Below are 24,329 nucleotides of genomic sequence, written 5' to 3'. Positions count from 1 at the left end.
CAACTCCTTGGGCCCCATCTTGTATGGTGCTTTAGCAATCGGAGCTGTTCCTGGAATTAGGTCGATAGTGAATTCTATCTCCCTATCTGGTGGCATCCCAGGTAATTCCGCAGGAAACACATCCTGGAATTCATTCACTACAGGTATATCTTCCAATTTCACTTCCTTCATGCTGTTCAGCTGTAGCTCCATTTCAATCTGTGTATGTTTGTCGCCTTGGTAAATCATTCTACTTCCATCGGGGCTTTTCAAAGATACCGTCTTGTTCACACAGTCGATCAATGCTCCATTGGCTTCCAACCAGTTCATACCAAGAATGACATCAATGTCCTTCATCGGTAAAATGAACAGGTCCGCGTCAAACGCGCACTTATTGATCATGATGACTTGTTTTTGTTTGGTATGGGTTACTACTATCGTTCCCATGAAAGTATGGTTATGGGTGTATCTAACTTAGTGCAACTAATCCCATGTTTGATGATGAATTGTTGAGAAATGAATGATGTAGTTGCACCAGTATCAAAAAGTACTTTGCCAGGATGAGTGAGTATCTGGAGCGTACCTATCACCGCCTGATCGGAGTTGACCACCTCCTCCAGACTAGTGCAGTTCAGCTTGCCGAAGGGCTTCTTATTCTTCCAGTTCCCTCCTCGGCTTCCACCTCCTCCAGACTGACCTCCCCCAGTGTTCCTCTTGGGGCAGTCCTTCAGCATGTGCCCCTCCTGGCGACAACCAAAGCATATGATCTTTGGCTTCTTGCAATCCTTGGCAAAATGCCCTGTGAATCCACAGCTTCTGCAAACTATTTGATTTGCAGACTGGAATGCTTGGTTCTTCCTACTACCGTAGTAGTTGTTGTTGTTGTTGTTGTTGTTGTTGTTGTTGTTGTTGTTGTTGTTGTTGTTGTTGTTGTATCTGGGCTTGAAACTCAAGCTGGTATTAGGCTTGTTACTAACAAACCTCTTAGGCTCAAACTTGGCCTTCTTCCTTTTCTCCTCCTGCAGTTGTTTGAAATCATCTTCCAGAGTGATGGCAGCATCCACCAACTCTTGAAACTCCGTCGCTCTCATCATACGGAGCTGAACCTTGAACTGGGGACTTAACCCCCTCAAGAACCTTTTCTTCTTCTTGTCCTCGGTGTTGACTTCTTCAACCGCATACCGGGACAGTTTAGAGAATTCCCTGACATAGGTCAGGATGGCCTTGTCCTTCTGCTCGAGGCTTTCAAATTCTCGACGCTTCAATTCCACGATACTTTCAGGGACATTGGATTCCCTGAACTTCCTGGCGAATTCCTCCCAGGTAAAGACCTTTCCAGCCGGATAAACGGCTACTATATTGTCCCACCATGATGCGGCAGGTCCACACAGCAGGTGGGTAGCATAACGGACCTTCTCTTGGTCGTTACATCCAACGGTATTGAGCTTTCGCTCGGTATCCATAAGCCAATCTTCCGCGTCCATTGGCTCGGGCGCGTATGCGAAAGATATAGGCTTGGTGTTCTGGAAGTCTGCTAAGGTGACTCCCGGATTCTCGGGTCTCTCTACCCGGTTCTGTTGCAGCAGCTCTTGAAAGAATTTGTTCTGCTGCTCCAACGTCACACGTTGTCTTTCCTCCACCAGCTGCATGTACTGGACGAAATTCTGCTGCGTCATGGGTGGTGGTGGTGGAAACTGATCTCTGGCTGCTCCCTCAGCCTCTTCCTTTTGTTTTGCTTCGCGCTCCATGCGCTGCGCTTCGGTCTCCTCTCCTAACGCTCCCGACATAACCCCCTAGTTCTGCAACACAAGATGATACTCATAATTACTCCATGCGCAAGTTTTCTGAGCTCAACTTTGTGCACAGAACTAGTCACGCAATGGAAATCAAGAAGCAAATCCAAATCATACAAAACATATACCATGTATATACATACTTAAGTGGTCTTATTACAATACTCAAGTCGATGTGAGTATGCAAACTCACTTATTAAAGTATATGTACAAATTTATACAAGTATTACACACTACAATACACATGGTACTTGTGTATTATAGCCTCTCCTCCCTTGGTGGACTCTAGTCGATCTTCACTCCCGGTACATCCCAGGCTTCCATCCGGTCGAACGTGTCGTCCTCCTGATAGACCCTGGAACATAAGGTCTCCCCGTCGGCTGGTAGTCAGAATCAGATGATGATCCTAGGGAGGAATCAGTGTTCACAAACTGGTCGTTAAGTGCATCATAGTCCAACCATCGGGTGTACTCCCCGGTAGCTCCACCATAGGTATTTCCAACACTTGTACCCGACTCAACCTGGGTCGGATACCCCCCATCAACTCCTTCATTACTAGGATAACTCTGGTTCTGGGTTGTGGCGTCATCATTCATCTCTCCGTCATAATACACTGAAGTACTATGAGTTCCAGTATCAGATCCCCAACGCCAACCCGTGGAATTTTCTATAGGAGTCTCGGAACGCTGATTGTTTCCGGATTCCTCTCCGCCCTCATATCCCCCATAGGAGCTACCCAGGTAGTTCCCAGGTGTAACAGGTGTAGGTTCACGCTCAAGAGGATCAATACTAATGTAGTCACCAGCTGAGTAAACTGGTGTGTGCACCACATTCTCCATAGGTTCTTTTCCCCTAATCTCCTCCTTGGGTTCAGTAAACTCCTCTAGCATCGTATCAATTGCTCCCGTCAGATGATGGTTCAAGTGAAAGAGTAATGATATGAAGTTGCGGCTATTGTCCATGTATTTTGCAGCTGCTATTGGTTTGCGTTTTGCATATTTGTAGTGGTTAAGCATGGGATCCTCTTCCTCCTGATTATGAGGAATGTGGGCGAATTCGGAACCCATAAGCTCTTTCGTCTTATGCTCCCGAATATCTGTGATGGCTCTCATAACAGCTATATGATAGGCTGTGTTGATAGTTCTGGCTTCACCTGCTGGCATTACTACGCTCATTCCCAAAGATTCGGGAAGTCGCAGTCCTACCCTACACTTGGCCAATACAGTACCATCATAGTACATGTATTTCTTTACTTGGATCTGGGGATCACACCCAAATTCAAGTAACATGGCTCGTAGAATATCTGCAAGTCCTCCTTCATATTCACTCAGTGTGGAATCCATCACTTTCACGTTTCGTCCGGGACGTGAACTTGCCATGTTGGCTGTAGAAATAGAAAGATTATAAGATTAGTAATAAAGCATCATAATAGAGATAATAAAGAATTATCGCACTAAAAGATATGATTGTTGTATTCTCTATTGAATATACACCATATTTTTAGAGAATTCTTTACTAATCCTATTTGACTCCTAACGTTTGGTCCCATTTACTAGGTTCCAACCAAAGGTCAAAGCTTTTGCTCTCATACCAACTGTGGTGACCCTGCATACCACTGCATGTTGTAGTATGCCAGTCGTTGATATAACATTCACGAAGTACCATTCCGCAAATACTACATCCCTCAGAGTAGTACAACAGAACATATCAGGTTCAAAACTCATTCATTTATTATTACAACTATCATACACATGTCATCTCGGAGCTCCTCTTGGGTCCTAAGAGGAATACTCCTGGGTTCGAGGCGAACCCAACTTAGCTTACAATATAAGAGTCTCATTAAGGTATACATTTATTTCCTCGAGCAGCTAAATACTAAGAGTTCGGGCTGCTCGGCTACTACTACTACTCGAGATGTTTAGGCTTGATCTCCTCCGGAAGCCCCCCCGGATCCGTAGACGATGAGGTAGTCTACGCCTTCGATACCTCCTGAGAGGTCTGGTTCTTCATAGCCGATGATCTCGGCTCCTTCATTGTTGTCGTAGTCCTCCTCCAGACGATTCAGACAGTCTAAGCATGGGATTTAAGAGTGGTATGAGTACGAGCGTACTCAACAAGTTCATTATAGATAAGAGGTGTTTAATGCACTAGCTACGATATTAGACCAGAAAGTCTAATACCAATGCAAGTTTTGGTAAACATTTCTTCAAGAGATTGCTTTTATTCCTAAGAGCTATGTCCGTCAGCCTTCACCGGTTTACTAGAACTTCGTGGAGCTCCTTTCCGGCCGCGTTCGCAGTTCCTCATCCCAGAACAGGGAGTGACAGGTCACAGTTCTTTACACTCTGCAGAGGTGCGTTGCTTTACCCATAAGAGATCTTAACCTTGGTGCCAACCGGGCAGCTTTCCCGTCCACACTTCCTTCGGTGTGAGGCCCGGTATAAGGTCTAGCCAATCATGTTCCTCCGCTACCTCGAACACCCACCCTTTGTTGCATGCCCCGACCCTGGGTCCACGTCGGTCCCATTATTTCCGTAATTTTAGGGTGGACCCCGACCACGACGACAGTGCTGGGCTCTACCATACACTCCTACGCCAGTAGCTGCAACCCATCATAGACTGCATTACCGTGGGGAATTAGAATGGGATCCCCACCCTCCGGTTGTTCCGCAAGACACAACTGCTACGGCAAGCAATGCTTTACCGTGGGGAATTAGAATGGGATCCCCACCCTCCGGTTGTTCCGCCAGATACAACTGCTACGGTAAGCGCATTCGTTGATGAACGAGAGGTGGAAACACTTTTGACTACTCCGTCCCACTCCGGATCTTATGGTTAACACGGGTATTACGGCACAAGAATCACTGGCGACATTTGTTGTTTAATCCTAGATGGATATAAACCCTTGCAATGGAACCTCCACCATATCAACACAATCCATGGTTCCATTGCCCACCACATAGTCATATTCATAGTTATGAAAATAGTGGTTTTGGTTTTTATGCAATAGTGATAACCATAATACTTTAAAAGTAATTTGATAGAAATACTCAAATGACATGAGCAAGTGATGAACTTGCCTGAACACTGCAAAGTTTTGCAGTTGGAAGGTGTGGACTGACCCTTGTCCTCTGTCTCTGAAAAGTAGCATCATTGTCCGATAAGGGCAATGGTTAAAGAAGCAATTATGCATGATTCCAGTTTTAGGGTTTGTTCCCCCCTTCCGATGTCGTTGTAATTTCATGTGAGAGGTTAATACTAAGAATAATTCAGGGATACTTTGTTTAGGATAAATACAACCTTGAAATATTGTCAAGGTGTTTTTAAAGTCCAATTGCATTAATGGACTTATTTTCATTTTAGAAAATAATATATGTGGTTTAAATTCTTATTTAAATCATCAAAATAAGACTTATTCTTAATTGTCTTCAAAAATTCTGTTTGGTATTTTATTTAAATAGAGAATTTTATGCTGATCCATTTTCCTATTTTTAATTATTTTTTTAGAGCTTTTATCAATTTTCTATTGAATTTCAAAGTTTCAGATTTTTATCAAATTGTGAAAGGACATATATGCCCCTGGGCCCACCTGTCAGTGGAGCCCAGTGGGTTGGGCTAAACCAGCTCGGGTCCAACCGACCCGAGCGGTCGCTCGCTCACTCCCTCACCTCGCGCCGCTCGACCTAACCCTAATCCCCTCCTCTCTCACTGGCGACCTGCGTCGCCCGCACCGTCGCCGGCCGATTCCGGCGGTCTCCGGCCGCCATGGCATACACCATGGGGCGCAATCGAACCGCCAGACGACGGCGATTCGTTCCCTCCGCGTCGATTTGGAGCTGACGCCGTCCCTCGCTCGTCATCGACCCTCATCGCCATGCCTAGGGTTCGGGATCCGCTTGATCCCGTGGCTCCCCAAGCTCCGGGCGTGATGGTGCTGTGGCCGCCACGATGGGGTGGTGCTGTGGCGCCGCCATGGCCTGGCTTGGCCTGGCGCCGCCGCGCCCTGGCGTGTGCCGCCGTGGCCTCCATGGTGGTTGGCCTGCTCGACCCTGGTACGTCCTCCACCTCTTCTTCTCTCTTATGTGCCTGTTCTTCTTCCTCTCTCAGTAGCTCTAGCCAAGGCTTTCCTCCTCATGGAGGGCCTGCCGTGCTGTTGATGTTGCTCTGTTGCGCCTAGCTTGTTGTGTGGCGTGTGCTGCTGCTGCTTGTGCTACTGCCATCAATCCTAGCTACGGTGCTGCCCTATTCTGCCTATTAGCTAGGCTTAATTCTTGCTATCTTGATTGTGCACAGTTCTGTGCATGTTCCAGAGCCACATGCTTGTTGAATCTTGCATATCTGGCTTGGATCCTTCCCTGTGCCTCTGTTCTAGTTACTATTCTTGCTAGACATTCATGTGTATTCAATTTGGCTGCCCTGGCTTGATTACCATGTGTATTCCTTGCAATTTGCAAGTTCCGTGGCAACCGTATCTTTGTCCCTTGTGCTCAATTTCATGTGTATGCTTGATTGAGCATTACTGCTGATTTAACTGCATGATTCAGTGATGAGCACCAAGTGCTTTACTTATTTATCTTGATCTAGTGGTTCATCCTGCCTTGGATGTGCTTCTGGATACAATCATTTAATTATCTATTTGGTTGTCTGTGAAACACTTGTTGATTATCTGTGGCCAATTAAATACCTGGTCCATGCTCTGTTGCTTAGTGATGCTCTAGCATGCTCTAGCATGCTATGGCAAGCTCTGATGATCATGTGATCATCAACAGCTGATAATTGGTTTGCTTACCTGTGCCTGTGCATTGCTGTTACCTATTTATGTGTATGTGTGTGGCACAGATCAGTGCTGGTGCTTGCTTAAGCATCAGCTGATGCTTGCAGTGATCCTCTGGATCATTAGCATGTGTCTGTTTCATGATTTACTTGTTAATATCAATTATCTGTGTTGCCTTTATTGATGGGGTGGATAATTGATGTGAACTGTGATACAGTGATGATCATCACAATTGATTGGCTTAGGCTAGATGGATGCCCACAGTGGTTGGGAACCCTAGCCCTTCTTTGAACCCAATCAGGGTGATGATATTTGTATTTGGCTTGTTGGTTTGGCTGTTCCAGGGTTTGAGGTGTCCCTGGCAGTATTCATATGCTGCCCTAGGGTAGCTCCCCTATTTGGTGGCTTTCTGTGATGGATAGATGCTCACTGGCTAGTCACTTAGTGAATTTCCAGTAGCCTTGATGTTGATAAACAGGATAGGCACATGTTGCCTGTCAATCTGATGGTTTAGCTAGGCTAATAGGTGCTTTGTGAATCTGAATGGCTACAAGGAGTAAATCCATGTTGGATTTATCTGGTTTTGACACTGTGTTGTCACAACCAGTGTTCCCTGGTTTATTTTCCTTTTAGCCTTGGTTGTACTTGCTGGCACCAATTGGTTTAGTAACCAAATGATGATACACCCAGGGTTTTCCTACCCTTCTGTGCTCCTGTGATGCAAGCATGCTTAAGTATGAGCAAGGTATGATCTTGCTCAGGCTCTTGTATGGTATACCTCACTCCAGCTCCTAGAATGTGCTGTTGGTGTAGAGGTTTGCCTCTGTGTTGATCTTATGGTTGCTTTGCTTGCCCTGCTCCTCCTGGTGTCTTGATGAGCTTGATTTTAATTCAGTGGTGTGCTGGAATAGATTGAACAGTGAGGCTGTTCTATCTGTTCTAGCTGTTCTTGGTGTTCTTGGTGTTCTTGGTGGCTTACCGATTCGGTTACGCCGATGGTTGAATCAAATGGCTAGGGTTTGGCTGGGAAAAGCTTTTATATGCTGCTGGCTTGCTCTTGCTGGTCGACAGCACCACCTGCAGCTTGTGGTGACTCACCCTGGTGTGTGTGTGTGTTACACATGCACATAGCCTGGTGAGCTGCCTGGTTGTGTGTGTGTGCAAGTGCTGTGCACTTGGGCTTGATTCTATCTGTGGCATGGCTCTGCTCGGCAGAGACTTGAGCATATCCACTTCATTTCATTTGTTTGCTAACCTGCCAAGTGGCTATGCCACTTGGCATAACACTTGTTTTTATTTGCTTTGTGTTTGTGTGCAGGAAAACAACCTGATGCTCCAAGGATCATGGAGATCATCAAGTACAAGGCTAGATGAAGACTAGCTTGTAGTGTTAGGATAGAACATTAATTTGTACTTTTCTTTTCTTTTCATTTTCCATTTTATCCAATTCTTGTAATATGTTGTAATATTCATTTGTTCCAATTTTGAATATTGTAAGTGACAATGTATTATGTGTGTGATGATCAATAAAGCCCAAGTTTTCCTTATTGAGCTTAATGTAATAGTTGTATTACTTGTATCATTGCTTAATGGTAATTGTTGGTGAAATTATCTCAAATTTGAATTATGTGATGATTGTTTAATGTTTGAATTTGAAATTCAAATTCAAATTTGGTTTGAATTCAATCAAACAACTTAACTTGTAATTCAATCATGCAACTTAAGTTTGTGATGCAAACTCTCCCCTCTCTTCTCAAAACCCTAGTTTAGTTGAATAAGGAACAGGTTTGCCGCACTCTCGAAACCCTAACCCTGTAAGGTGTCGAGAGAGAAACTTGTTCCCCTTCGATGCAGTTTTTGTTTAAAAGCGCGAAATTTCCCCGTAAATTACAATGCAATGCACATCCCTTTCTAAAATCTACCCCTCGATCGTCTCTAAACCTGGGATATTACATAATTGCTTGTGCGGTGCTTCATTCTCTTCACGCGACCAAAGGGGTATCAGCTAGCTGTGCTAGGCACGCACGTGGCAGCGGTGGTCGTGTAATAAGGCGTTTCGTGGAGAAGATAGATCTAGAACTTAGCTAGATCTAGATCAATCAGGTTGGGGACACACGAATTCGCTCGCTGGTAGGTGTGGAGGGCGTCGAATCTACTCCGGGCTGCCATGATCGTGCGATTGTGGGTTATGATGGCAGCGTGTTGCCAATCCTTGCCGATAATGAGCAGCGACGAGGAGGATGTTGAGGCGGCATCCCTAGGCATGGGCTTGGTGGCTTTCGGCGGCGAGTTGGTCGTTGCGAGAGCGGGACATGAGCTGGTGCTAGTTGGATATGGATGAAGAGAAGTTGTGTTGCATGTGGTGGGTGTGTGATATAGATGCTATGGTGTTCATGATATGTCTGGTTTTCCCCTTCTAGGTGGAATGGAGGAGTTTTGTCAGCGCCGATACTAGCAGTGCACCAATGTTGTTTTCCTCCTTCGAGGCGTTTGTTGTGGACTCCATCTATACCATCCTGGGGTATGAGATTTTCAGGGAAACCCTAGCTCCAGGCAGTGGCCGAGCTAGCATGGAATAGTTTGGCGGACCAAGCTAAAATATAGTACAAATTTTATTTAACAAACCTTGCTAGAGTCGGGACAAAACTAGAAAGAAGGAGCAACCTGCATAAAAATCCTGGCTAAAGGGCTTGCTTTGCAAAGTTCGGTCATTTGTTGGTGCTAGTGGGCTGAATTTGGGCAATTTTTTTTCATAAATACCATATATATATATTTATGTGTAGCAAATAATACATCGTTGAGATACATGAGTTGTCTACATCGATTACAAAATAAGCTATAAAAGAAACGAGGAAAGCTTCAAGATCTTCAATCTCTTTCTTCTTTCATACATAATCTTGCACGTTTGTCAAGGTGACCGAACGTAGATACAAAACCACTGCCATGGCCCAGTCCGGCTCTAATGTAACCCCTCTAGTGGTTCTAGCTAGATTGCCAACGAGCGACGATGACGACTACATTCCAACGTTCTTGGAGACGTCGTCTTGAAGGGTCCCTTGTTAGCTGTTGACGCATGCTTCTATTATCATCATAACGGTGGATGTCGGAGGAGCAACTTCGAGTGGATCATGTTTGTGCGTGGAGGCACCTGCCTCATGAACCATGGTGGGCAACAACTTCATGGGGAGGGGTAGTTTTTTGGCATGGATTGTGCGACAATCTTATGTTGCTAGTGTGGCAAGGTTGTCTCACTTGACGTGTCTTAGAGAATGCAGTTTAACTATAGGTTAAGGCCGCTCTGGAGCAATAACTTTGATATTTGTACCGCATCAATGGTCTACAAGTGGTTGGTGGTTGTCTTATGCAGGCTAGGCTGGGGTGGCTAGGTCGTGTCGTGTTGTTGCTCAAGGGCGAGTGGCGGTCTGTTGGGGCAGTTGCCCCTGAAGGTGGTGTTGGCAGGCGTGGTGGAGAAAGTTTGATAAGGTTGGGAGCATCAAACTCATGTTGTAGGGGATATGTGGTTGCCCTCGATGTTGATTGACACGTCGACATTACATTGGCGCAGTTCTTGTAGAGGGGCGACTTCTAATCCTATGTTGGACCTCCCACGTCTATTCCTCCCATATCAATTACAATGTCCTCTCTCCGTCAATGGTTGGAGGTCGTTTGGAGCAAGTACTCTATTGGTTTGTGAGTGTTTTTCCATGAATATATTTATTCTTTTGGCTTTCGCTAGTTTCCATTAAATAATTGCAGAACCCTCATCTTTTTTACCTAATAAAATATTAACTTTTTTTTTTGTTATGATGACACCATGACACTGTGTGCCGGATGGGTAGGGGGCGGGGCATGAATGTCAGAAATCGCAGTTCTCACATTCGTTCATAATTGGCACCTTGCTATCTTTACTATTAAATTTTTAAATGGGAGTTGGTCGTTTGACACTCAACGCACTTTGGTGGTCATCATTAAAACAATCCTGGCCATCCAATCAATCTCACGGTCTCCGTTTCGTCTGATCTAATTAGGAAACAATCTCACGCGCGATATCAATCTGTCATACTCCTTCCTTTTGTCAGCCGTCACAAAATTATGGTATCATCAATCACGGTATCAATCAATCGCGGTAATAAATTATGAAACAATCTCAAATGCTCACCGTATCTACAATACAAATTAATTAGGAAATATATTTTGCAATTGTTCATTACTTTTTTTTGGCTCCGCCTCCCGTCTCCTTGCCCTCGAGGCCTGGATGTTATGGACTTCCTAGATTCCAATCTTTTTATGCTGCCCTCCGGCCTCGTCGGCCGGTCGCCACAACGCCCATTGCTACATATCTCATCATGTGAATTACCGCGCCACCTCCCACCTCCTCCCCTGCTCGCCATGGACAAGTTTTTTTTAGGTCCGAACACGAAATCGATCTTCTAGAGTTCGTGCATCCCGGCACCACCACGCCTCGCCCACTGTTTACCGGCCACCTCTGATCTTTATTCGCTAGTGCATGGATTGGTGGTTGCGGGCTCAGGCTGCCCATCTCGTGGCACTCTTGCCCAGGCCGTCTCGTTCTCTCCTCGCTGCGGCCTCCACCTCCCACTCTGTCAATCACGCATTGCCGGAACAAGATGATGAGTCCTCTGCCGCAAGTGAAGCTCCATCCTCTGGAGTACGCCGCTTCTTCTAGAAGATTAGTGCACCAGTGCATCGTCTAGACTCGGGTGGCTCCGCTCATCTCGGCCTCCATTCCCAACTACAGGGGAGCCAACAGCCTCTTCCCGCAAGTTCGACGAGCTAAAGGTATATCCACCTCTCCCATGACCTGCACCAGTTGCCTATCGCCGTTTCTTTGGGTCATCTAAAAAAACCATAAAGTTTCTTTGGCTTACATGGCTTTGCCGTGGAGGTGGTGCTGACTTCTGCTAGACTAAATATGTAATGTCGCATGGATCTGTCAAGCGCCCTGAACTGCCTCAGTTCTCTAGGTGTTCTTTGTTTGTTCGTAACTCCATGTAGTACCATGTTGGCTTAATTACCGCCTCCTTGCACAGTCAAGCGTATGTGTGTTTTTAGTCGAGCAGTTATTTTTTTGATGAAGGCTAGAAATTCAATAGTAGAAAATTTGTAATAAAAAAACATGTCTGATAAATTAGGGAAGGTTACTGCCGAATAAACCGTTATAATTGGATGACAGACCGACTGCCCGTTCCTTCAAAAACATTCTGGAATGTGATGCAAATAAGGGCACGACACTACATAGGCGTTACATGTTATTTACCATCGATGAATATCATAGAGTAAAGTCAACTAAATATCAGTGTATAATCTGACATATATTGTTGCCTAGGTATTTACATGTACATATGTGCAGAACATTTGAATCAAACCACCTAAATAAAATAGATATGCCAATTATATTTCCTCAATGAATCCTCTATGTAAGATATTTATAAAAAATAAGTCTAGATGTACATGAAAGGTCATCTATATGATGCTCCTTGTTGGTTCGATGCACCTTCCATTGAGGTTTGAGACTTTTATAAATCATTCATCAATTCCAAAGGGGTCTCCGGAATTTCGAAACTTTATCTATTGTGCCGCAGCTAAGACTGTTGTGTCTCTCAATGGAAAGATAGTCAAATATCAAATATCTAGGTGGATCTTCAAAATTGGATTGTGTGGATACATTATGAGAGATGCAAAATTATCTTCAAGAATTATATAAATATAAAAATGTGAGATGCTAATGCGAATAAATACTATTGTGACCTTGATACTTAGACAGGTCTGGCAGATACTTAGACGGATCTATGGCTTTAACTGGTTAACTGGTTAAAGCCAAGTAATTTTGGAGTCGACCGCTCATGGCGTGTGAGAGAAGGGAGGGATCTCAGTTTTGGAGATCCCTCCGGGACTTCAAGCACGAGATCAGGACGGGGATTGCCTTGTCAATAGGGGATGAAGCGGGTACCATGTTCTAGCTTGATCGATGGTTTGATGGGCGACCTTTTAGGGAAAATTTCCTAACTCCCTTTGTGATCTACGTGGACTTGCTACTATTGGAGACGGATGCGACACAGGCCGAGTGGGTGATCCAGTTCAAACGGGTATCCACCAGGGTGAGGCTCTGGCATGGAAGGCATTACAATATCGCCTTTCGGGCGCATTGATGGCTGGCTCTGATAATTGATAGTGTGTCCTAGTGTATATCCGCTTCGGGATCGTTCAATGTTAGGTTGGCATATCGGGCCCTATTTATGGGCCCTCTCTTCCTTAAACATCCCTGTTTTGGAAAGCGCCGTTCCTCCTCAAGATTAAGATCTTTTGTGTGCCAGTTGCTTCGGGACCGCATACCCTTAGGAGTGGATGTCTTCAAATGGGCCAGGGGGATGTGCCAGTTGTGTGTGGTGCCAGAGTCCACGACTCATATTATGTTCTCATGCCCCGCATCCCAATTTTTACGGAGCTTCTCCCTTGAGGCTCTAGGACCTGAGTGGTAGTTACTAGACCTTGGTGAGTTCCTGAAAACAAATGCAAATCGTACCGGTAGGAGGACATGCCTCTTTTGGCTTGTTTTCGTTGCTATAACTTGGACCATTTGGACTATCCGCAACAAGATGGTCATTGAGCGAATTTTTCTGAGACGGGCGTCTGACTTGGTGTTCAAATTCTTAGCCATTTTGTAGCATTGGTACTCGGCCGCTCAGTACGTAGCGGATAAGGACCGGCTGGACATCATGCTGCATGGTCTACTAGCGGCGTCACGCCGTTCATCTATGCAGTTCGACCGATGAGCTGCTCTATGTTCTAGGGATGTATCATTTTCTTTCTAGCTTGGGCATGTCTTTGTTGTTTCCCCCACAAACTTCTTTCGTTTTTCGTTGTTGAATGTTGTATGTATGTGATTGCTTTAGTTTGGTCGATTGTCTCTCAGTTAAAAATATATGTTGAAGAGAACTTTGTATACCTCTACCCAACATGTTCATATTTCAAAGGTTGATGTTTTTACTCAGTTTACTTCATTAATTCTTATGCACAAATGATGCATGGCGGAGAAAAATTGATAATTATAGACCATTTAGCTGACAGAGATGCTATAATCAGACAACATTATTATTGTAGTTAAATGGATTATTTATGGCAACATGCAAGAGAACTCATACTAATTTATTGGGTGTGTATCCTAATCAAACAAGTAGTTGGAAATGATAATATTTAAACAAATAACTAACATATTTGACAGACAAATGCAAGTAGTATTCCTTTTCTCAGAATAAAAATGGGTAAACAATAATTTCACTCATAAAAAGTATTCGTCATTAAATTAGTATATCTATTCATAAGCAAAAGTTTTAGAAGTTCATTGATATACTGAAACACAAGGAATGAGCATGACAAAGGATTTGCCAATCCACGTATGGCTTGCTCTCCTGAGGTCGCCATCAACAATGTCTAACACATGCACATATATGTAATTTTCATATATGCATTATTTTAATGTGTGGAGAGGGAAAATTTGAAGAAGTGGTGTGTTCGATGCATGTACCATGAATTACAAGTGATTTGATTCAGTCTAAATTTAGCAGACCGTAGTAACACACGGACATTCAACTAGTTTCCATAACATTCATTTTTCTCTCGGAGGGCCTGTTCGTTTTGTTCGAAAAGAATCCAAACATGGAACTAATCCCTCGCGAAAAGAAACGCTTCAGCCAAATCCAGCCGCATCAGCCCATCCTAGAAATTGAACTACAGGCGCAGAAGCCCGGCCCACCAGGGCAACTGGGTGGCTTGGGTTCGCACGGACTATGGGTCATGGCCTCATGAGTCATGGGGGGATCATGCGGCTGTGGACTGTGGTAAACACATCTCAAATCGGGCGCTAACCAAGAGTGGATTTTCTTTCTAATCACGCCGCTGAGCAGTGGGCATTTGCGGAAGCGCCACTCGCCCGCCCATCCCACCCCACGTTCCCACGCCCGCGTCGCGGCCGATCCGCCAACACCGGCCACCCCCCCCTCCGCCCCGCCTCCGGTTGCCCCCACTCTCTCCCGCCACCACCACCGCTTCTCCCCTCCACGCCTCTCTCGCCACAAGCCTTCGCATCTCCGCAACCAAAAGGCATATACCTTCCGTGCTCGCCCGCTCTCTCGCTTGCTTGCATTCCCTTCCTTCTTGCTCCAAAATTCGCCAGCCGCGACGGTCTATCCCACCTCATTGGATCTCGGCCCGCCGGCCGGATGCTCAGGTACCTCCTCTCTTCGCTCCCCTGCTCATCGAATCGCTGTTTTGGTTCATTTCTTGGCGAGGCATTTCGTCGAGCACTCTGGCTGCGTTGCTCTTGGGTGGGGGCGCTGAGCCTTCTCCCAACACGTTTCTGGCAGCGTTTAGTTGATTCCGTTGCCGGGTTTGATCCTCCGTGGTCCGTCTCGTACTGTTTGGGGGACTTAGTGGAGCGAATTTGTTTTCTCCGAATAGATGGATTATCAGGTTTATTTCCATAGTTTGAAGGCCCATGGAAGGAAGGGTCTTTGGGGCGGATTTGCGGTTGTTATGTTGCGATTACCCTTAAAGCAGCTGTGGAAAATCTAGAGCATGTTTGGCAAATCAGACACACTTTGACAATTTTCTGTTATCCAGCATAGTTAGTACTTATGTATTACTGTATTTCTTCTCACACGATTTCTTGTCCTTAGACAGCTAGCTGGCATATGCTATTTACAACGGCGCAATATTATCATAATCATCTGAAAACTATTTGAAGAAATGATGTTATCATAATCCACATCAATGCCAAATGGGCCTTAATATGTGCTGCGCTGGTTCTTGAATTTCAGTTATTTTCGTAGGCATGTAGTTGTCATAGGACCACAAGCTGCACGTGGGTGTAGGAATCAGTTAAGGTCGGAAGTATTTTTGTTATTGAGCATTGTTGTTGGCTATACCTGTATGATGGGAGCTTGATAAAAAAAAATACACAAATGGTATCATCTAGAACTCCATGAAATTTGTTAGTAGATATACAATATATTCTAGTTAGTAACGAAGCACATTTGGCCATACCTGTGCAGATGTGCAATATATTTGGCATGTACTATATGTTAGCATTGGTAAATTCATGCACAAGACGTAAAGAATCGATGATGATTTTATCCTTTCATTTCAAGTAGCGATAAGCACAACTTTCGTTTTGGATAATTATCTTAGTAAGTATTATGTAACTTGAGTGTGCACATCGGAATGCTGATTTTTTAGCTGCCTGGTGTTAATGAACTGCAAATTTCAGAAAATATAAGTTTTGCGCCTGCATTATAGGAATTCACTTCAGAAGCCCATTTGCACTATGCCCTACACAAACTGTTTGAAGAAACATCCCACGAGACTCGTCTTTCCATATGCAAATGCCATCATCCGGGCATCTTTGGAGAAAGGCTCCCCACAGAAGTCACTGATGGACTATAGAACTATGCTCCATTTTACCGCATTCTGCCCTGATCACAGAACCTATGCTCTCCTCCTCAGGGCTTGTTCGAAATGTTCAGACATCTATGCTGCCATGCAAATTCATTCACATCTCACTAAAACTGGGTTAAGTAAGCAAGATATTATTGCTCCACTTTTGAGGTTGTATATTGATCATGATCGCATGACGGAAGCACGCGAGCTATTTTTGCCCATGCTTGAGTGGAGTACTGATCCTTTCCATGGTAATCTGATGCTCACGGGATTCTTGAAGGGTGGACAGCTAGACAAGGCATATCAGATTTTCAAGAGGATGCCTGTCAAGGACCTGGTCTCATGGAATTCAATGATTGCGGGTGCAGTAAGGAGCTCCCACCTAAAAGATGCAATGAATCTTTTCAGCAGATTGGTCAATTCTGCCCTTGTCCCTGACGGTTTCTCATTCTCTTCAGTCCTGTCAGCTTGTGCTCGAGCTGGTGCCCGCTCTTATGGTGTGTGGGTTCATCAGCTGATGGATGAACTGGGGGTGGAAAAGAATCACATTTTAGTGTCAGCACTGATTGATATGTATGCTAAATGTGGAAGGATTGATGTATCAGTTGACATATTCAACACAGTTAAGAGAAACCACGTGTCCACATGGAATACAATGATTGGTAGCTTGGCAGCTCATGGTCTTGGATCCAATGTGGTGATACTGTTCCACAGGATGGAACATGCAGGTGTGGTTCCTGATGGGGTTACATTCGTTGCACTATTGGCAGCATGCAGCCATTGTGGCATGGTTGAAGAGGCTCGTCAATACTTTGAAGCAATGACTATGAAGTATCATATCACTCCAAAGGTTGAACACTATGGTGCAATGGTGGATACATTGTCACGAGCTGGGCTGCTGGATGAAGCATACAACTTGGTGAGCTCAATGGCCGTGAAACCTGATGCTGTGATATGGAGGGCATTGCTTAGTGCTTGCCGTAGGTATCATCAAACCAAATTTGGTGATGTTACTATTGAACAGATAGCATGCCAGGGCAGTGGTGATTATACCCTTCTTTCAAATATCTACTCATCAATAAACAGGTGGGATGATTCAGAGGAAGTATGGAAAGAGAGGAAGAAAAGGAAAGTACGGAAGATAAAGGGCTTGAGTTGGGTTGAATTAGGGGGAAGCACCCATGAATTCAAAGCTGGGGACCGGTCCCATCCTGATTCTGATGATATTTACCGAGTGCTGCATGGTTTATCAGAAAAAGCGAAGGTTGAAGGCTATACTCCATCCATTGAGTTAGTAACAAAAGATGTCTCTCCGGAGGAAAGAGAAGAAAACCTCAGCTTCCACAGTGAGAAGCTTGCAGTAGCTTATAGTGTCCTTAAGACTGGTCCAGGGACAGAAATATTTGTGTCAAAAAATCTGCAGACATGCGGTGACTGTCATGAATGGATCAAAATAATCTCGAAGGTGCTTTGTCGTGTTATAATTATGAGGGATAGGGTCCGATTTCACCGCTTTGAAAGTGGGTGCTGCTCCTGTAAAGATTACTGGTGAGCCCTTGATGGAGCAACACAGAAGTGATTTGTATATCATCATACCAGCGGTTTTGTTGGAAGCTATCAATGTACCTAAATAATATGGTCATCATGGTTTTTAAGGCGATGCCTTGGCGCCTTAAGGAGGGAGGGCGCTTTGGCGCCTAGGCAGGCGCTTTGGACGCCTAGGCGCCTAAAGCGGCCGTTTTTACAAAGCGGAGGGGGGGCGCCTTGGCGCCTAGGCGTCGCCTAGGCGACGACTAAGCGATGCTTTTTAAACCATGATGGTCATTTTCTATTTGGAAGCTTGGAGCTTAGGTGGTGCACATCAATGAGCCAAGGACAAAATATAAGCCCCGGAAGACGTTGTTATCAGTTTGGCTGTGAAATTGGTAATAGTGGAAATAAGGGTATGCTGACACAGAAATACGCATTGTGTATCATACACTCTCAGCATATGTGGTCTATTGATAGACACACTTCTACAGAAGTATAATCTGCGAGCTGTGGGATCAAGATAGAGAGACTCTCTGCTGGATTTGTGTTTTCTCTGATTTATTCGGGTTTCTCATGGCTTTGTATGTGTTTCGTAGAAAATTGGCACCATAGTATTGTCTGGTCTGCTATTATTTTTTTGGACACATACTCGCAGTTTTATTTTTGGAGGTTTACTTGTGCGGACATTGCATGGCGTGATATATATCTAATGACTTCATCATTACTATTTGGTTACATTTTTGCATATCTCTGGGTTCACTAGTTTTAAGTTTGACAAATTCCAACTAATAATGATTGTTTGCTAATCATTTCAGGATTAACAGTGAGGGTACCCCAATAATAGGCGATCAACACCTTTGATGCCCTATTTTCTCCAATTGTACAATGTCTTTATATTCTATTTGCTGTGGTAACTTCCATCAACTAAGAAACTCAATAGGACAGAGTTGTAGTATCAGATTTCTCAAGTATAGCAGCAGAATAATGTCTGAAAATGTACTTCAAAATAGAAGATATAAAACTAGACCTTTTAGTACATCAGTACTAGTGAGGAGCACAAGAAAAGCATGCAAGCAATCCTTCAGCAATAACCGCCATTTACACGGTGGATCAGTTGAATCATCGATTGATGTGTTCAAGCAGTCTGATCTGCACCACCTGAAACCACTTCAGTGCTACGATATTCAGGAAAAGGTTTCTGGAGGCAAGACTGAGTACCCTGCAACTATCCTTGTTTTTGATATTGAAACTACTGGTTTCTCACGCCGTGGTGATAGAGTTATTGAGTTTGCTGCACGTGATCTTGCGGGTGGAAAGAATAGCACTTTCCAGACCCTAATAAACCCTGAGAGGGAGATAAGAAACACAGCTGTTCATGGTATTAGCACCAGCATGATCCGCGGATCTGATGTCCCAAGGTATCATCTTTCAACAGCATGATTTGTGCCCTACCAGATACTTTCCATTTTTACTCATGCAAACTGTCATTTTATAAGACTCCAGTGAGGAAATAACAATCTAAGAAGATAATATGAAACCAAAGTGCAAAGCAGAAGTTACATTACTTCTTCAGATAGGAGTTTTTCTTTGCTTGTGATCATTATTCATTCATCTGACACTTTTTAAAATCGTGATATTTTCTGCAAATAAAGAACAGTTCCCTGAATCTTATGTTTTGTTCTCCTACGTGTTGATTGCTGCATTACATTCTGAAAATGTAGTTCCACAAAGAAATACATATGAGCTGAGGTCAAATGCCCGTTTATTTTTCTTGTGCATTCCTACTTGAGTTCTTCATCTTCTGTAATTAGAGTTTTTGTGTACGACAATGCAGATTTGGGGAGTTTATACCCATTCTACTACAATATGTTTGGAGTCGTCAAGTGGCTGGTAAACCAATTGTGTGGGTTGCTCATAACGGGAAAAGCTTTGATGTCCCCTTTCTTATCTTTGAGTTCGAACGGTGTAAACAGGAGATGCCTGGTGACTGGCTGTTTGTAGATACACTTCCTATTGCAAGACAGTTAGTTGAATCTAATGGTATGTTCTCTCTCCAAGTGTTCTGTTTACTTTCTTAAACATATTGTTCAAGATTGTTTTCAGTGCTAGAGAAAGGGCGCAGTTTACTCTGGTGGTGACAGTTAACTAGGAAAATTAACATAACCTAGTTTTATTCTTCTTGTTACAAATGACACTCCTGTAATTGTAATGACATGCTGTACTTCGTGTTATCTATGTATATTTCTGAGATAAAAATGAGGCTAAGTTAGCAATATTAGGTTTTTGCCATTAACCTCCACAGTATTTGTCTAGATTCTTGATTTGTGGGTTTACTCATATAACTGAAGCAAATCATGCGATTCAAAAGCTAGACCTCATTCAGCTTCCATTTCAGGGCAAAAAATCACCTCTGCGTCGATGAGTGCTCTGATAGAGCGCTACAAGATCCCAGTTGATGGCGACGCGCACCGTGCGATGCGGGATGTGACCGCCCTATGTTATGTGCTCCAGAAGCTGACTTTCGAGTTGAAGCTAACGGTTCCCCAACTCCTCGAGAAGTCAGTCCGGATGTCTGATATTGCAACAACACCCGCCAAAAAATGACTAACACACCTCACCAGAACAATATACTAGAAGTCTAGATTACTTTCATTGGTGTTGTATTACAGGAGCTGCTATTTGCAGTTTCCAGCTCTGATTTCTATGCTGTTTCAGCAACAGAACAGTACCTTCCTCATTGTTACACTAATATTTTGGTCACTAATTCAGTGCTGAATATTACTTAAATTTGCTGGCCCTGTACTGTTGTTGTACACCATCTGAACTATAATATGCACAATGCAATTATTCAGAGGTGCGACATAGTAGTAGATACTGATGTCACTTCTGTGTGGTTTCCAAGTTAAACGAAATGGAACGCTCTTGACTAAATTCAAGTTTGTCAGAGCTCATTTGTACTAGTAACAGGGAGAAAAGTCGGTTCTGCCCTTGAGTTGAGCAACTGAGGTCATTTCCACTTGATTCATTTCGATAGCTTTGGCTGATACTGCAATGTGGTACTCTGGTGAAGGGGAAACAGTTATGCACCTGCTTATTTGGTTCAACTTAGATAATGCAGGAGCTTGTACGTCAGATAACGGAGAGAAAAGTCGATCCTGCCCTTGGTCTTTTGGTGGGAAGAAGCCAACGGGCTCTATATAAGGCGGGCCAATCAAGTCACTTTGACCAGCCTCTCAAAGTCTCAAACCGCAACGACTTCCTCTGCTTCCCTCCAATTTCCAAACCCCGACGGACGACGGCGACGCCAAGGTACCCGCCCTCGACCTCCTCATCGTCGTCTTCCCTCTCGCTCCAAACCCTAGCCTCACCTCCCTGCTACTCTGCTTGCAGCTTGGGCTCTCCAGCGCAGGCCATGGAGGGGGAGCTCGGCCTGCTCGGGCACCACTCGCCGGCGGGGTCGTCCTGCGTCTCCTACGAGGTCTTCGGGTCGCCGATTCCTGCCTCGCCGCGGGCGAAGCTGCTCCTCGACTCCTCTCCCTCGTCGTGCGTCTCCGACGACCGCAGCAAGGGAGGTCGACCCAGCTCGCCCACACGGATGGGGAAGGCGCTCGACTCGCCCGCGTCCTGCGTCTCCGACGGCCGCTACGTCTCGCCGCTGCGCGTGTCAGCGGAGCAGGAGCGCGAGGCGCGCGAGGCCGAGATGCTCCTGCGCGCGATCGCCGAGCGCTACGACGACTGCTTCCTGCGCCTGCGCGACGCCACGGCCGAGGTCGCTGAGCTCCGCCTCGAGCGCCTCCATCTCCGAGAGGAGAACGTGCAGCTCTCCCTCCTCCTCGAGGAGCTCGAGGCCACTCAGGGGAACCTGGCGTACGCGGCGGCGCCGGCACCACCACCGAATCCGGCGGAGGAGGCAGCAGCGCGCGGCGGCCCGCCCAAGAGCATCTCGATACGATCCAAGTGCTACCTCTCGCAGATGAAGCAGCCGCAGGGCGAGGCAGAGGCGCAGCGCCTCCGTGTTCGCCCACCTCCACCGATTGAGGTAAGCCCACACATCCAACTGCTTCGAATTCGCAGATTAATTCCGCCGCGAATCGCTTGTTAGCCTGCTCGGAACTCGGAAATCCGCGCTTAAGCCCGCGAATACAGTTCAATTGTTCCAGTTCATGCAATTTCGCAGTAATCGGGGAGAAATTTTGGTTTACGATGCAATTCGATGCTGAAAAAACAAGTTGAAACCTGCAAAATTAGACGTGATGTGGTAAATGATGTTCAATTTGTGCTTTGGCGATCGCATCAAGCAGCAACTTCTGATGAATTAGCTAATTTTGTATTTAGTATCGTCAGGTACTCTGCTTTCGGCTACATAGGCAGAGTCGGCTGATACAATATGTTGAACTGAATAACTACAGCCGCTTAAACGAGGGGGAATTAAGTTTGTGATGCAATTAAATGGTGAAAATGCTAGTTTAGGACTGCACAATCAGATGAGCTCTGGCAATATGACGTTATGTTTGCAGTTTGAGCATTTGACAATCGCATCAGGCATCAGGTTATGTAGAATAGCTAGGTTTAGTCGTCAGGTATTGTTGGCATTCGTTTAGTCCAGGAAGTCGAACTTTACAGCTGGACTTTTTTAAGTTCATGCTGCAATTGGATTAGGAAATGGCTAAGTTAACTTGGGAGATTATACAAATTCTGATAATGCGCCTGCTTCGGGATTCCATCACAGGACACAAGTCACAACAATATCAAACTTGCTTAATTTTCTATTGAACTGGCTGAATTCGATACTTAACACGCAGAAATCATCAGGTTGACAATTCTGATAAGTTTAAGCCTGCAACATCTGATGAACTCTGGTAATATGCCATTATGTTTGCGATTCGAGTATCTGACAATCGCATCAAGCATCAGGTTGTGTTGAATTGGCGAGGTTTGTTCGTAAGTATCGTGAGGTACAACTTTTTTTTTGAAATAGTGCGGTACAACTCGATTTTTCAGAATTGTGCTGCAATTGGATTAGGAAATCTTTAAGTTAACTTGGGAGATCGTACAAATTCTGATAATGTGCTTACTTTGGGATTCAATGGCATACACAACAGTTTTGAACATGCTGAATTTTTCTTCAGAAATATTGCACTGGCTTAATACAGAACTTCATGCACAAAACTCATCAGATTGACAATTTTTTGTTATGAAGTAGCTATCAGTCGCAGATATAGGATCTTGATTTTGCCTAATTCGACAAAACCAAGTATTCATCTCCATAATTTTTTACTGGGATTACATATCCATATGTTTGATCTTTGTAATGGGGGAATGGTGATATCCGGAGGTACAACTCCATTCTTTTTTCAGATGTGTGCTGCAATTGGATTAGGAAATCGTTAAGTTAACTTGGGAGATCATACAGATTCTGACAATGTGCTTGCATTCAGTTGCGAGAAGCAACATTATTGAACTTGCTTAATTTTTCTTGTCAAGTAGGAGCATGTAACTGGCTCAATTCGAAACTTTACACACAAAACTCAGCAGATTGAAAATATTTTGTTATGAAGTGGTTATCAGTCGCACACATAGGGTCTTGGTTTTGCCTAATTCGACAAACCAAGCAGCCATCTCGATATATTTTCACTGGGATTTCATATCCGTATGTTTGACCTTGCAATGGGGAATGATGATTGCAGGAGGCAGCGGAGGACGAGGCGCAGGGTGATGGGGAAGTGGAGGTGGAGGCGTACAGGCAGGGCACGCACAAGACGGAGCTGTGCAACAAGTGGGAGCAAGGCGCCTGCCCCTACACCGACCGGTGCCGGTTCGCGCACGGCCTGCAGGAGATGCGCCCCGTCATCCGCCACCCGCGCTACAAGACCCTCCCCTGCCAGATGTTCGTCGCCGCCTCCGGTTGCCCCTACGGCCACCGCTGCCACTTCCGCCACTCCTCAGCGCCCGCCATGGAGTCCTACTAGTCCGCCGCGGCCACCACCACCACCAACTTCTCGTTCCTCCGGCCGTGTAATGCTTCCTGCCCGCCTCTCGGACCTCCGGCCGTCCTCCTCTCATTACCTGCGCACGTCTGATGCCTTCTCTGATGTCCTGCCATAGAATCAGTAGCAGTACGCATTGAGCTCGTTGAATCAGTCAGTAACTTAGGAGTGCTCAAATAAAATAAGGCGGCCTGCCGGTTCAGCCCAGGAATACAGTAGTGGCCAGCGATGGGGTAAACGGGCCGTAGTGCGTGGCTCGTGTGATTGCTGTGGAGGAAAGCTTCAAGTGGATCGTTCCTTGTCTTCGCGATCAGAATTAGCCCATATAAGCTTTCTATGTGAGGATACTGGACTGGGCCAGCATACTATATGATGCAAAAGCCTGAACCGTTTCTTTCCCGAATCTGTTTTTTTTACATCAGGTTTTTTTATTGATGTAGCATTGAACACATTTTACAGATAGCAGCCTGACTGGAAGAACACTCTCAGCTGCTAGAACCGTTGCATACATAAGCCTGAACTCTTGTTACTGTTGCTATTCTGGATGATTATTGGTTGGACTGGATGCTTATGTCACTAGCAACTTATGCACAGTTTGATTGATTTCAGTTGCCAAGCATTTCTGCCATTCTTTATGGAAAAACCCGAGCTCTTTCTTTTTTGAAACAATAATCCTGAAATATGTAAAAAAAAATTAAAAAAGGTGCAAGATGTTCCATTTTCATTAATTAAGGTGTTTTGGAGACAATTGCCTAGGCGAGGTCATAGGACTTTAAAGCAAGAAGTCAATTCTCTTGGAATTACCATTCG

The 24,329-nt window shown here is 44.9% G+C and overlaps 3 protein-coding genes across 4 annotated transcripts; all 3 read left to right on the top strand.

The window, feature by feature from the left end:
* The first annotated feature begins 14,654 nt into the window (after positions 1–14,654).
* On the top strand, positions 14,655–20,319 carry LOC127295684 (exonuclease DPD1, chloroplastic/mitochondrial). 2 transcript variants are annotated; one of them, XM_051325681.1, is made up of 4 exons: positions 14,655–14,794; positions 18,348–18,950; positions 19,367–19,572; positions 19,928–20,319. In XM_051325681.1, the coding sequence occupies exons 2-4, from the start codon at positions 18,418–18,420 to the stop codon at positions 20,134–20,136; spliced, it is 948 nt and encodes a 315-aa protein (XP_051181641.1). In that variant the 5' UTR covers positions 14,655–14,794; positions 18,348–18,417; the 3' UTR covers positions 20,137–20,319. The 2 variants fall into 2 exon arrangements, with proteins under 2 accessions (XP_051181641.1, XP_051181642.1); XM_051325682.2 differs by lacking the exon at positions 14,655–14,794 and adding an exon at positions 17,823–17,945.
* Positions 14,662–18,269, top strand: LOC127295682 (pentatricopeptide repeat-containing protein At5g50990-like). Its single transcript, XM_051325679.1, has 2 exons — positions 14,662–14,794; positions 15,862–18,269. Exons 1-2 carry the CDS (start codon positions 14,787–14,789, stop codon positions 17,552–17,554), a joined length of 1,701 nt encoding a protein of 566 aa, XP_051181639.1. The 5' UTR covers positions 14,662–14,786; the 3' UTR covers positions 17,555–18,269.
* A 129-nt stretch (positions 20,320–20,448) lies between the features above and the next one.
* Positions 20,449–23,922, top strand: LOC127295683 (putative zinc finger CCCH domain-containing protein 21). Its single transcript, XM_051325680.1, has 3 exons — positions 20,449–20,841; positions 20,923–21,571; positions 23,220–23,922. The coding sequence occupies exons 1-3, from the start codon at positions 20,645–20,647 to the stop codon at positions 23,499–23,501; spliced, it is 1,128 nt and encodes a 375-aa protein (XP_051181640.1). The 5' UTR covers positions 20,449–20,644; the 3' UTR covers positions 23,502–23,922.
* Positions 23,923–24,329: the final 407 nt, after the last annotated feature.

The sequence above is a fragment of the Lolium perenne genome, chromosome 4 (genome assembly GCF_019359855.2).
Source record: "Lolium perenne isolate Kyuss_39 chromosome 4, Kyuss_2.0, whole genome shotgun sequence".
NCBI lineage: Eukaryota > Viridiplantae > Streptophyta > Magnoliopsida > Poales > Poaceae > Lolium > Lolium perenne.
Note: the sequence above shows the minus strand (reverse complement) of the source record. Positions and strands in the feature narration are given on the sequence as shown.